The sequence below is a fragment of the Engraulis encrasicolus genome, chromosome 1 (genome assembly GCF_034702125.1).
Source record: "Engraulis encrasicolus isolate BLACKSEA-1 chromosome 1, IST_EnEncr_1.0, whole genome shotgun sequence".
Lineage (NCBI taxonomy): Eukaryota > Metazoa > Chordata > Actinopteri > Clupeiformes > Engraulidae > Engraulis > Engraulis encrasicolus.
The window spans coordinates 46,568,608-46,583,607 of record NC_085857.1 but is presented as its reverse complement, the minus strand read 5'-3'; the positions used below and the strand labels follow the sequence as shown (position 1 = coordinate 46,583,607).

At 41.3% G+C, this 15,000-nt stretch overlaps 1 protein-coding gene across 1 annotated transcript in view; it reads left to right on the top strand.

Annotated features, from left to right (window-relative positions):
- LOC134457638 (adhesion G protein-coupled receptor E2-like) overlaps positions 1 to 15,000 on the top strand; it is a 45,292-nt gene that overhangs the window by 13,367 nt on the left and 16,925 nt on the right. The window contains exons 2-6 of the mRNA XM_063209644.1: positions 7,713 to 7,778; positions 7,970 to 8,113; positions 12,025 to 12,099; positions 12,830 to 12,967; positions 13,854 to 13,993. Of these exons, the coding sequence (XP_063065714.1) occupies positions 7,713 to 7,778; positions 7,970 to 8,113; positions 12,025 to 12,099; positions 12,830 to 12,967; positions 13,854 to 13,993 (563 nt within the window). The remainder of the gene's footprint in view (positions 1 to 7,712; positions 7,779 to 7,969; positions 8,114 to 12,024; positions 12,100 to 12,829; positions 12,968 to 13,853; positions 13,994 to 15,000) is intronic.

Below are 15,000 nucleotides of genomic sequence, written 5' to 3'. Positions count from 1 at the left end.
GCAGAAATTGTATTGCTGCGTATTAATGTTATTATCGAAGGGTTGTCCCTTAATTTATGTCAACTTTAGTTGAACTATATATATTTATTTAAAGCAGGGTATAACATTCAACAGTTAAGACATGGCCCTATTATGAATTTGCTGTTACCAGAATGGCAATGAACAATTCGTAATGTAGGCTAGGCTACTACTAAAGGCCCTGTGTCATTTCATAGTAGTGTAGTTTTATGGTATTTAAGTCTTTTCAAGGAATACTACATTGGTGCATCATGAGCCACAAACGCCCACATTGATTTGTGTTAGCAGTCGCAAATATGGATGATTTTGAAGTTCCATCACCCAACACAAGTTATAGCCTGGGAATACCCATGGCGTCTTCAGTGCTAGTTTCAATATGAGGGAGAGGGCAGAGAGACCTTGGCTGAAATCTTCCCCTGAGTTTAGGATCCCACCCATAGAACGGGAAGGGAGGACATATTTTGAGACAAACGGAAGCTTGTAGTTGTTGTTTACAGATCCACCATGTCAACACCAGATGTGAAACAAGGTTCCTGTCAAGCGTTTAGATAGTAGTTCAAATTAGTTAGATCTACTTGCCCTGCGAGACAAATAGATGGTTCCCAGACTTTACCTCACTTCTGTTATAATGTTAATATTTATCATTTAACATTTCATGGCATTGGTTATTGATAAATGCATGTAGCCTATAATAGATCTGTCATTGGCACTGCCATGCCCTATATGCAGACTTTTTTTCTGCATTTCACGTGGAGATTGGTTATTACCTCCGCCAGGAGGTTATGTGATCGCCTGGGTTTGTGTGTTGTCTGTGTTTGTTCGTTCGTTCGCTCGCTGCTATTTCACTGCCTGCCACAAGGTGCGCACGGTGAGCACTGAGCACCGGCGTGCCTGCGCATTTCTCAGCAACAATAAGGAACAGGGAGAGACTCTCCTTTGCCGTGCCAGCTCCAATACGAAGTGCATTTCACCTAAAAAGTTGTTCATCCGCATGCAGGCTTCATCCGCAGGCAGGAAATAATCCTGTCAAATTAATTACCACCGCTGCCAAAAATATGGAATTTGTGATTGTGTTGGCCCATATGTTATCATTGCTGTTGCGAGATGGACAGTGACCACCCCCGCAGATCGTTTAGGTTCACAATGCTGTCGAATTAATTACGTTGTCAAAAATATGGAATATGTGATCGTGTAAGTTCACAATGCTGTTGTGGACTGTGACTTAGGTTCACAATGCTGTCGAATTAATTAGGCTACCGTTGCCAAAATATTTTTGACTGTACGTTCACAATGCTGGTAAAATTCATTACATCCCCTTAGTTAACCCCAAGTTGTTTGCGAGATGGACAGGGATCAGAAAGCCCGACAGCATGCATAATGGCCGAGCACCGGCGAATATTCCAATCGGGTGTGCCTGCGCCAAAGCAATAAGGAAAAGCACTGTCTCCTTTGACGCCAGCTCCAAAACCATGCTATCAACCTAAAAAGTTGCTCGTCAGCAGGTACCCTTTTGGCTTGGCTACAACCTCGTTGAAGTTAACAAACAGTCATGTGAAATTAATTAGTCCTACCGCTGCCTAAAATATGTGTGAAGTGGAAGTGCACTGCTGCGAGATGGACAGTGACCACCGCAGATCATTTTGGTTGACAATGATGTCGAATTAATTAAGTACCATCGCCAAAAAATATGGAATTTGTGGCTGTGTAAGTTCACAATGCTGGTCAAATGCATTACACTTCACTCAATTTAACCCCAGTTGCGAGATGGACCACAAAGCCCGACAGCAATGTAGACTGATTGACAACGGTGATAGTGATTTTCCTAGAAGGAAATGCCGCTTCACGCTTCAGCCGACAGCGCTAAGGCCAACCAGTGGCCCATGAGAATGATTCATACCATCGTAGGCAAAAAAAATAGGCCTAACCAGATACGGTTGTCTGTGGTTGTTTCAGTTTTGTTGGTCAAAATCATTACATTCCCTTCACTAATCACTAATACAGTTCTATTAGCGCGTGATCACAAGTTTTCAAAGCAGGTTGATTTTTTATCTTGTAGCCTAAGCACAAGGCTGGATTAGGCTGATACAATTGGTATAATTCCACTTAGTCTTTAAAGTGTGATATGAAATAGCTGTGAAATTTTAAATGGTAATAAGGGCATGCTGCCAATCATCAAAACTGTTTATAACAATGTGACCAGGGACTTCAGGGGCATTGTAAGTTCACAACATAGCATGTAGCACTTTGCCAATACCACAATCACAGGTGAACAAAACAGACCACAGTTAATCAAGGACATGGTAATTAAAAATACAGATATAATCTAGTTACAACTTGACTGTTTAATTCTCTGAACACACTAATGGTGTGTATAAACCTGCATAAATGACACCACATCATGACACAAATATCCTACTGTATGTGTCTAAAAACAAACTTAACTTCCTTGGCGGAGGTCTGCACACTCTGGGTGCATTTCTAGTATTGATAATATATTCTGAACGCTGTTTCACATTCACAGACTTGTCTCTACATGGGAACTCTGTTTTACTTCCTCTCTTGTCATGACTGAGCACCTCTGTTAACTCATGGCACAGTCATGTGGCATTTGCAACTTCAGCGAGAAAGTGCAACATGCTTTTGCAAGGTGCAACATGCTCTCATTAGTCTCTGCATGGCAGATACACAGTAAATTTGCCAGTGTTAATTTTGCAGTGTTAAGGCTTATTAACACTATTGGAGTAATTCCAACACCAAATGGAGTGAGATGCTCTCCAGTGTCAGTGACAAATGAAGTTGTTAAATTGTGTGGAGTTAGAAGTACTCCAGAGAGCCCCCGCCTCCTCGAGGTGATGGAGTTTGCGCCATTGTATGCCCTAGTAACAGAGAACGTAAAGAGAACGTTTGACTTTTGGTTCTCTAAAGGTTGGGGTTATTACCAAACCAAAATCTACCACCTAGAAATGTTCCCTTTGGTTACAGTAAAAACCAAGCAATTCCTCCAGATTTAATCATTTACACAATCTTTTTTTATTATTCCATTTCATTCATTTAACTCAACTTGGTTGGGTTGATCTAAGGTTTGGCTGTGCACACAACATCACACAAAAGATGTGTTGAGTGAAAGAAATAACTTGAGCACTTGTTACACCTTTGCCGGTAACAAGCAGGCCCCTCACAACCAATCTGTCCATCAGCGCCTGGCCAAACCTAATTACTTAGGGCTGGTATATCATGACTCAATTGCTTGCACCTGAAAAACTCCTAATCAATCTGGTCACATGGTACTCTTGAGCCTGTATATAAACCTGGACTGTCACAGTGCTTTAAATATTTGCCTGCCTGCTGGCTGGTCAGTATGGCACAGCATAGCGCTTGTTTACCTGCTTTGCAAGCAAGCTAAAGGCGCTTTTGGCTTATGGCATTTGTTAGCTACATCTTGTGCCTAGCTTTGTGAGCTAGTCAGTAACAGCACATGTTACATTGTTTGCTCCATTGTGCACTTGATGTTTGCAAGCAAGCTAAAGGTGCTTTTGGCTTATGGCATTTGTTAGCTACATCTTGTGCCTTGCTTTGTGAGCTAGTCAGTAACAGCACATGTTACATTGCTTGCTCCATTGTGCACTTGAAGTAGATGGTATGGTTATATTTTAAACTTCATTAAGGAAAACATTTTGTATTAGTCCCCACTAGATTGTGTTCATACATGCTCAGCTGAAATTTCTCTCACATTGTGGTGCAGTACAGCATAGACTGATATGTAAAATATAGACATTTTACATGTTTTCAGCAACTTCAAACATTATCTTAAGAGAGCAGTGTGGCAAACTGATGCCAGGCGCAGGGTGTTTCAGTCATGGTGGAGGATGGGAGGTGCTTAATTACTCTTTAGTAGGGTGCTCCCCGAAACTGCTTTACTCTTTATAGTGTTAGCTTAACACTATAAATCTAACACCAGTGTTTAACACTGATCTGGAGCAGGACCAAATAGACACTAGAACAGTGTTAATTTTAACTCTTTAAGTGTTATTTTAACACTACACAATTTACTGTGTAGAGAGAGAGATGTGGTTTCAATGAATTGAATGAAATTCAATGATTCTTATTTCCTCATTTCACTTCATTGTCAGAAAGAAGATCTTTGAGCAAACTGCTCACCATCTTGGACAATAAGGCTCACCCACTCTACAACACAATCATCCAACAAAAGAGTGTGTTCAGCTGGAGGCTGAGAGCACTGAAATTCAGGACTGACAGACTGGGGAAATCATTTGTCCCTAGAGCCATGCAACTGTATAATTTGTCCATTAAGGACAAAGAGAAACTCCTGGACTTTTCTGCATGACCACCTTATTTATTTTTATCTACTTTTTTTACTTTTTTATTTTCATATTCTTTTTATTCTTTTTATTTTTATTTTTATTTTTACTTCTCTTTTTAATCTACAGAGCAAACTGGACAAAGAATTTCCCCTTGGGGATAAATAAAGTTTAATCTAATCTAATCTATTTACTTGCTCACTTACACACACACGCACGCACGCACGCACGCACGCACACACACACACACACACACACACACACACACACACACACACACACACACACGTCACACACACACACACACACACACACACACACACACACACACACACACACAGCAAGTGCGACACCTCCCCTTTTTAAACAATCTCAGTAGCTTTTATGGAAGGTTTGATTCTCCTGGCAACAAAGACAAATGTAATGCTGTTTTAACCAACACTCCTCAAACCACCACAATCCATCTGTCAGCGGAGGAAGTCAGACATTGCCTCTCAAGAACAAAGCCACATAAAGCACCTGGACCTGATGGTCTCCGTGGAAGGGCACTGAAGGAATGCACGAATGAACTAGCATCAGTACTACTGTTTCAACTTTTATTGTCCACCTGCACTGTTCCGAATATGTGGAAGTCATCAAACCACTCCCAAAGAAGCCGAAGTCAAAATAACTCCATGGGTCTTTCTCAAAACCTAGGACAGTGTCCTTCCAAGTGTATCAGCCTAATTAGTCACGCCCAGTGATTGGATACTTTTTGGTGAACTCTACAAAATATCCAATCACTGGGTGTGTCGGTAACACTTTAGAATAATGGATGCAAAAAAGCATTATAAAGACTTAATAAATAATTAACTATTGATGAACAAAACATTAACAAATGTTTGTAAATGACTAGGAAATGTAAACAAATGCTTGTAAATGACTAGGAAATGCTATGTTAATATTTTATATTTATCAAACATTTACAAGTTGCTTGTAAATGAATAAAATACTCTGTTATAAGGTGTGTAAAATCTTGCATATATCATTTGTAGATATTTTATAAAGCATTAATAAAGCTTAGTTAATAATACAAACATTTGTTAATGTTTTATTCATCATTAGTTAATTATTTACTGAGTCTTTACTAAGGAACATTATTATAAAGTGTTACCGGTGTGTCTAATAAAGAGTATCCAATCGCTGGGCTTGACTAATTAGGCTGATACACTTGGTGGGTTGCCTTGACCCCCATTCTGGCAAAATGCATGGAGAGGTTTGTAATCAAACATCTCCCTTCATACCTTAACCAGGGCCGGTTCTGGCTTATTTGGTGCCCTAGGCGAGTTTGAGTTCTGGCGCACCCCCCCCCCCCCCCCAACCTTTGAAAGAAAAAAACCCTCTTTTTTATACCTTACAGAACAAAAGAGTAATACCGGTAGTAAGCTTAACTAAATAGCATCAAGAACAATAATTGTTTTGCATCAAATGGATTTCTGGTTCTTTTTGACAGGCGACCAACACATCAGATTGAGTCGCATGAAAGTAGCTTCACTGTGTGGTGTGTTGGATGTGATGGTGGTGGTGCCCCCAACCCCAGATGAGAGGGAGGTTATCAATGTGTTTGAATTGTAGGCCTAATATGGAATTGAAATGCCAGGAGAGTGATACAGTACATTTGTATGTAAAATGCATGTGTAGACAATAGGCCTACCAAGGAGGTCTGCATCGATAGCCTATCTACACTACCTACAGCATCACAAAGCATGTCAGCATAACAATTTTAATAAGCTACACATTTGTGCTGTCTATGATTCCGAACCAATTTCATTTCTGGACTGGAAATAGTGGTGCATTTGTGAGAAGGGGGCTATCTATGTGTTTGAACTGGAGGGACAGGGTGAGAGAAAGGGAGAATAATATACAAAATATAGTAAATAGCCTCACTTGTCTGCAATACTACATCACTCAGCATGAAAACATGCTGTGCATGGTTCTGTGTTACATGATTCATGTATGTCATTCTGGTCTGGAAACAATGTTTTTTTTAAGATTACAACAAGCAGGTAATTCATTCAAGTGGATGGAAGGACATATGGCAGCTAAAATTGTTTTAAACATTGCACCAGTCTTACTTTACATTGCTTGGATTTCATTGCTTGGCATACTTGGCTAATGTTAGCATGCTAACTAGCGATTTCTCAGATCAAAAACAAAGCTCTTTTTCTCTCTAATTCCAAACAGCAACCTCATAACCTTATTAGGCTTTCCATAATCACAAACGGTTGCTGATTAAATCACATAGTTCCAAAACACCCTCTGCAACTCCTGCATCATGCAATGACTGGTTTAATGAGAACATAACAATTCTCCACCCAGCAGAGCAGCACTGCTCTGTCTGCGCTTCCCTCTGTCTCTCGAGTGAGTCTCCAAATTCAAAATAGATCGCACGCTGTCACTCATCCCGCCCCCTTTCTCAGGACTGTCTGTTTATTGGTTCACAGACTTCCCAGAGACTGTTGAAAGCCATATTACTATTGGTTGAGGGGCGTTTTGCCGTGAGGAGCGCTTTCGCCCCGCTTTGTTGATTGCGACTTCATTTAAAAAAAAACTCCATATCGCAAAATTACGCATCGGAGAGCGCCATTTCGGCGCTCCTTCTTCACATTGCGCTCTAGGCGACCGCCTAGCCGGCCTATGCTTAAAACCGGCCCTGACCTTAACCCACACCTGGATCCCATGCAGTTTGCTTATAAGCCGCCCTCATTTTGACTAACATGCTCACCAAACACCTGCAAAACGCTTATGGAAAAGGCTTATGCACAGATTTTATTGATTGATTTTACAGCAGCTTTTGACACGATAAAAATCCACATATTACTCCTGAGGCTCCTAGACCTAGGAGAAAGGACTTTTTAACTGACCACCCACAACGAGTATGCAGCCTAGACTTGTTCTCAGAGGAACTAATCCTCAACTCGGGGCCCCCACAAGGATGCTGTCTGCCCCCTGTGTTGTTCTCCGTATATACATTTGAAATGTCACTGCACCACAGCAGGGATTTGTATGTGTGTTCTGTCTATTTGTGTCTATTTGTGTTTACGTTCTGTTTTTATTCTGTGAGACCAATTTTCATGCTGGCATGAAACAAAGTGTATTCTATTCTATTCTATATGCAGAATGTCTCCAAAATATAATCCATAATGTCTCAGAAACATAAAAGAAATACAACACATTTTGGACATGAATAATTGTTGAATAACCGTTGAATTTCCAGGTGATTTCGGCCTTATCACTGATCTTTTGCTGATCTTTACTCNGTGTGTGTATGTGTGTGTGTGTGTGTGTGTGTGTGTGTGTGTGTGTGTGTGTGTGTGTGTGTGTTCTCTGTCATAGGCCTGTATCTGAGCCCTGTAGCACATGGATGTGATGAAGGATTTGTGAATGACAACGGATGCAAAGGTGACACTAAGATAAGATGAATAATATGCATAAAGATATGATATAGTGTATAAAAAGATGTGTAGATGTGAAGGGAGTTTGATTTTTAATGCATGATTTGCTTTATATTTTTCTATTTTTCTACATGTATTTATTAATTAATTTTATTCATTCATCTTATTGCCATTGATGACACATTGATGCCCCTGTAGATGATAATGAATGTGAACATGAGCCTCCCATCTGTGGAGATCACGCCCGATGCTACAACACACGGGGCTCCTACTACTGCAATTGTTACCCAGGATTCAGCTCCTCTAAAGTGAACTTCACTGGAGAGGACTCCGGATGCAAAGGTTAGTGAACAGACAAGCATGCACAGTAAATTTCAGAGAGTTATTATCAACTCTGAGAGTGTTAATCTAACACTATGAAACAGGCTTGTATGAAATACCGAATGGAAAGAATTTCAATTAAGTAATGCCATAATACAAACACTAGGTGGTGGTGTTCTATATACTTTCAATGGGTGTTGTAGATTAAATTCAAAGAAATTCAAGCTAATGGCACCACCTAGTGTTCGTATTATGGCATTATTTTGAATTGAAATTCTTCCCATTCGGAATTTTGTACAAGCCTGCTATGAAATTGTTTATATTGTCCCAATCTGTGGAGTGTTAGTAGAACACTCCCAAAAGTGTTAATACTCAGAGAGTTGCAGTAACTCCAAGCAGAGTTAGTTATTAATACTCAGAGAGTTGCAATAACTCCAAGCAGAGTTAGTTATTAACTCCCTGGTAACACCAAATAGTGTTACGTTGCCATTAGACACTGTATAGCGTTATAATCAGACTGATTGGACTGATTATACTCAGGTGAGTCCAATTGTGGAGTTGCAATTAGAAAACTGATTGGACTGATTACACTCAGGTAGTCCAATTATAGAGTTATAATCAGACAACTGATTGGACTGATTATACTCAGGTGAGTGCAATTATAGAGTTACAATCAGACAAGTTATTGGACTGATTATACTCATTATAATATCATACTCAAAATAAATGCATAATTGCCAGATTCTCTAGTGCTGGCAGGTGGACCAGTCTTGGATCATCAATGAAGGGTATGCAAAAGCATTCCTCAGATATTATAAACAAAATGGCCCTATAATAAACCTAAAGGAAAACGTAGGCCATAGCTAGCTGACAAGCAAGCTAACAAACAAGCTAGTTTGCAAGTCATACAGCCAGCCTTACAACGTGACCAGCCATCCGGGCCAGCCAAGCCAGGGCAGGCCATCTGCTAGTTAGCAACCAGTGAGCAGTACAATGCAACAGTCCCGGTTTAAATACATGTTCAAGTGAACCATGTGACTTGAATGATGAGACATTTGCGAATTCACTGCTGAATACAATTGGAAATCTACAATGTGGAGGCATCTGGAGCCAAGCAGACAGGCAATCTGTTTTCTGTGGAGTTTATTCATTAATTAATAATTCATTTAATTCATTATAACCTCCATTGCTTTCTGTTGGGTAGGAGGGAAGTAAAAAAAAAAAAGGATATTCTGAATTTTGAAGAGGTTTGCTGTGTCCATTTGCCTCTCAATCGAAAAGTCTGATGACAAAGCCTCAAAGTCCAATAAGAGAAAAAATTATTGCAGTGGAGAATTTTGCGCAGGATGATGCAGAAGGTCGTACTCTAAGTGAATGCTCATTGATGGCTACTAATCAAATAGTGTATTGACATCAACCTCTTCCTGTTACAACCAGCCTATCAGAGGTTTGAAAAGTTACACCTGGGACAAGTGCAATCACAAGAGATCTATTGGACCGGGAGTGATCAAAAAGAGGACTCAAGAAAGCCTGACACAACCAGAAAGAGCACCTACTTTTTGTTGTATACACACAATGCCACAATATGAAGAAACACAGAGGATTGAGTATGGCTCACTTCATGCTGTCAGGCTGTCATCATGCTTTAGCGTATGTATCGCACGCTAGTGCATTCAGCGTGTTGGTGCGACGCATTTTTAAGTTAAAACATGCTCCTCAACGCAACGGTAAATCGCATTCATGCACTTTTGACACGTTACTAGGTTTGCGCAGTTTTCCCGCCGTGTCTGCGATTTTGTTTTGTCACACCGCATTTCTGTTACTAAACGCAAATATGCTTTGCTGTGCCCTAACCAAAACCTCCCCTAAGCCTAACCTATCAGTAAAGCAAAGCTTCTACTGCTTTACTGTTGCCAAGAACAGGGAGATTAGGCAAATTTCTACCTAAATTGTGCCTAAACCAAAACCATCCCTAAACATAACTTGTCACAGGGCGTTGTGGAGCACGCCTTAACTTGGAAATGCGCATTGGACACACGTGATAGTGGGTTCAAATCAGTGTGTCATAGATACGCCTTAGCCTCGCGACGCCATCCTCTGTACTCCACCCAAAGATTTTGGCTCCGCACATCGTCTGGCAAAAGTCTCGAGCTCGGTTCTCTCAGTGTTTCGCCAATCAGCAAACAGTTGAGAGTGGTGACGTAGAACTCACCCGCGAGCTCCGTTACTGATTGGCTAAGATAACTGTATTCACACTTTCGTTTTGTTATTTGCATGCTTTTGCGATGCTATAGCGTAACAGGCATGCTAATAAAGCACAATATGGGTTTTTATTAGAGTTTGGAACTTCAATTAATTTAAATAGTAGAGTAAGATCAGACCATCTCCCATAGTCCACGGAGACGGATTCCTCATGGCTGTTGCCAGACTGATTGAAGGAGTCAAGAGTCGGCTATTCGCCCAGGCTAGATACGCCTATGCATGATGACATGTTCACTTATAGGGGACTTAAAAAGTGACTGTTCATGTTGCCAAATCATTCGAAATTTGGGGAGGTGTGGTTTTCATAACTCTCTAGGGAGTTAAACATGAACTCTCTAGCTGTCTTAGCTCAATAACTCCAATCCAGAGGAGTCAAATAACACTGTATAGTGTTGCTGCAACTCTTGATGTTCAGATTTTGGCTGAACACCTGGAATCTAACTCTGACAAATTTGCTGTGTGACTATATGATATACAGTAGGCTATATACTATATTGTGTGTCAGTGGATGAACCATTTATAAATTACAGAAAATTATTTATGAATTACCACAATTTCTCCCCTCTCTTTCTCTTCGCCTACTCGCACTCTCGCGCGCGCGCACTCTCGCGCTCTCTCTCTCTCTCTCTCCCTCTCTCTGTCTAGATATAAATGAGTGCTGGCAGGGGAAATATCCCTGTGGCACTTATGAGAAGTGTATAAACACACCTGGATCCTACAAGTGTGAATGTCGTGATGGATATCGCAGGAGTACTCGAGGCGATCAGGACTGCCAGGGTAAAAAGACTAATAATATGCATAACTAAGTTCACGCATTCCCCGAATATCCCCGAAACCCAGACAAAAACAATCAGCTTGAAATTTCTGTATTTCAGCGTGATATTATAGCATTACGGAGGCTAGCGGAGATGCCAGAATTTGGCGGTAGCATGTTACTAAACCTCCCTCCCAAAACCTCATACAGACCCTCCCATCAGCGAGTTATTTAAGCAATATGATACGAGTGGGAGTGAGGTGGTTCTGGGATACCCTGTGATTCGCTGCAGGCACAACGCCGCAGGTAATTACACCCATGAGGGTATCCCAGAACACCCTCACATGTTATATTGCTTTTATGCAATAGTTCCTTTGCCAAGACAATTGGTTTATTGACAGAAATGTTAAATTATTTTCATTATTTTATTTGACGGTTTATTTGCTTGTTTCGCCGCTCCGGAAAGTAGTTCCAGTTATTGTCTTTGGTTGCTGGGCAACATGCACCATGAGGCTGCTTGCCTATTTGATTGGAAGTTTCCCTGCAATTGTACAGCCGCTGAGAAAGGGGCCTAGCTGGCAGTCTGAAACAGGTGGTTGAGTGAAACAGGTGGATCCCTGCTGCTGATCTAATTTTTTTTACATTATTTGGTCTTCAGTTATGTGGTGGTCTCCAAGTACATGGCTCCACCGCTTCCTTCTCTGGGGGCGCCAATAGCTCACAAGAGAGCTCTCTGACCTATAAGAAGAAAACATGTGCCATAGCGAGACATTAAACAAACAAACATAAATTCATAAATAAATAGGTGTGTAATGTGCCTTGCCTAGATGATATTGCGCTTACGATCTCCCTTGCGGCGAGTCTTGCGTTTGACAGCTTCTGGATGGCTGTGACTCTTGGGGTGTGATTGGTGTAGCGCACCTTCGTGCCGGCCTCCAAACTCAGATGCGGGAGCATCTGGTTCAGCTGATTAATCCCAACTGGGACAGTGGTGCACCAAAATTCGTCTTTGGGAGATAATTCTGCTGAGGTAAAGCACTTGTGTTCCAGGAACCTGCTTGGAACTAAAACATGTTAGTAGGGAATTCAGCCTTTGTTATTGTTGTGAGATTCGCTGTATAATTGCACTCTTGCAGCCAACTCGTAAAACACTTCACTGCCCACGAAGTTTGTGTAACGGTATTCCCTTTGTGTCGGCTCTTTTCTATTCTGTCCAAGTGTTGCTGGGTTAATTTGACAGCTCTTGTTGCGATGTTCGGCGTAACCTCAATGTTTGCCCTTTCCTCCCTCTCCTCCTCATCTGATTCATACTTCAGATCAAAATTGATAATAGACTCGTCCATAACTATTCTTATTTCTTGACTACCTGTCGATTTTCTAAATTTCCTCTCACTTGTTTATGTAGAGATACCCTCACTCCTTGTGACTTGTAGAACGTGTCTCGAAACTGAAATACAGTAATTCGACCGGATCTAAGTATTCTATAATGCCCCCAACAGAAGCCTTTAAAGCAGATGGGATTGCAGGTGATCTTATTCACTATTTGCTGCAAAAGCTTATATGCACCATTTATTTCTATATGGCCATTACCATGTTTGTGACAATATATAACAGGCTGCATGATCTTAAAAAGATGATATTTTAATTAGCTGTGTGTGTGTGTGTGTGTGTGTGTGTGTGTGTGTGTGTGTGTGTGCGTGTGCGTGTGCGTGTTTCAACAGATGTGGACGAGTGTGCTATGAGTCCTCCTGTCTGCGGTCCAAATGGCACCTGCACAAACACACCTAGCAGCTACACCTGCATCTGTCCTCCAGGCTTCCGTAACCATGACAACGACAACACAACAACCGCTTGCGAAGGTGAGAATGTGGTACAGGTACACTATTACCTGTTTTTTTGGTATTTACTCTTGAGACAAAACATGATAATTCTATAATTTAATTTCAGAGATTTGATGGTTAACACTACTTACCTTTGATTGTGTGTATGTGTGTGTGTGCGTGCGTGCGTGCGTGCGTGCGTGCGTGCGTGCGTGCGTGCGTGCATGCATGCGCGCGTGCATGCGTGCGTGCGTGCGTGCGTGCGTGTGTGTGTGTGTGTGTGTGTGTTTTGGTACAGATGTGGATGAGTGTGTCGATCCTGTCTGCGGTCCAAATGGCACCTGCACAAACACACCTGGCAGCTACACCTGTACCTGTCAAAAAGGTTTTCATAACCAGGGCAACACCAACAACGGAACCTGTGAAGGTGGGGTTAAGTAGTACATTTTTCAGTAGCCTATCTAAGTTATTAGAGATTGAATTTAATACCCTTTAAGTCGGCCCTACCTAATAACTCTTGAATTAACACTTAATGTGAACACTTACTGTTGTGGCCTGTTATTTCTGAAGATTCATTTAATAGTGTTTAAATATGGATTATGGTGATTTAAAAAAAAAAAATCTGCTGTCAGTGCATCATGGCGATTTATGAGGTAACCTACTATGTGTTGATCATGAGACTTGTATTTAATTTCCCAATAAAATATGAATTTACAGTGAATACCGAAAACAACGACAAAAATCAAAAACATTGTTAACACTGCCATAAATGGCATCACGCTTTGCTTTGCAGCATCACACTTTTCTATATTTAACCATTCCTTCCATTGCCTTCCAATGCTAATACATTATGCTCAATGCTTATACTCCTGTGTGTGATCGCCTTTGTGTGTCCGTGTGTGCGTCCGTTTGTGTTCTACTGCAGACGTGGATGAGTGTAAGGAGAAGGCCGCTATTTGTGGTCCAAACAGCACCTGCACAAACATTAATGGCAGCTACACCTGCAGCTGTGTAGAAGGGTTCAAGTTGAGCACCGTCACGGGCTACTGTGAAGGTGAGGGGCTGGTTCATTACACTTAGATGGTACTTTTATCCAAAATGAATTAGAATTATGCACAGGGTATTGGTTACAGTCCTTTTAGCAATGTGGGGCTGGGTGTCTTGCTTATCAAGGGCACTTAGACGAAAGTGTAGGGAAAGGTAAGGGTGGGATTTGAACCTGCAACCCTCTTATGCTAAGACCACCTCCCTAACCCTTACCGCATGAATAGACCAGGCACGATGCGATTCAAGCGACAGATTATCGCTTCTGTGCAGCAGCAAGCGATATGAGAGATTGAAGAGACTATAGTATGTCTGTACAGGCAGAAGGCAAAACATTCAAACATTCCCATTGGCTGTGGTCACTGACCTCTATACAGTCATTGGCTGTTGCGGCTGGTCTCCGAACCGCGTCATAGAAAGTTGAAAGGATATAAACTACAAACTGTCGCTTTCGTCGCGCGATTCGCCAATAGCCTCCAGAATCCGCTTTTGTCGCGCGACTCAATTACTTCCGTCGCTCGCCTCGCTCATGAGCGCTTGGTCTATTTGTGCGGTTAGGCCACTGCTTCCCCCCGGTTCAAAAAGGGTTGGTAAATTGGAATGGAACTATGTCCAAAGTTAATGGAAAAGAAAAACTTATCTTCACGCATAGCAGTGATCGGACCTTCTGAAGAACATGCCATTATAATATAGTGAACATGACATTATAATAATGATGTTTAACTACACTTTCTGGAGTGCCTTGATAAAGAACAGTTTTTCTTTTCAACTAACTTTGCTCAAACAATTAACTTGAACCAAAGAGCACCCACCAGAATACATTTCTGAGCACACATTTGACTTTCAACGAATGGAACTATGTATTTGGCAGCCATTGACTGGGATTGTCTAGCAGAACAGACGCTCAGTCAACAGGATAATCATGGCTAAATAAAGGTTATATACACGTAAGTAGGGTTGCCTTGTTCAATATCTCACAGAAGATCATGAATTAATGTATGTAAATGAATAAAAAATACCCTCTTCCT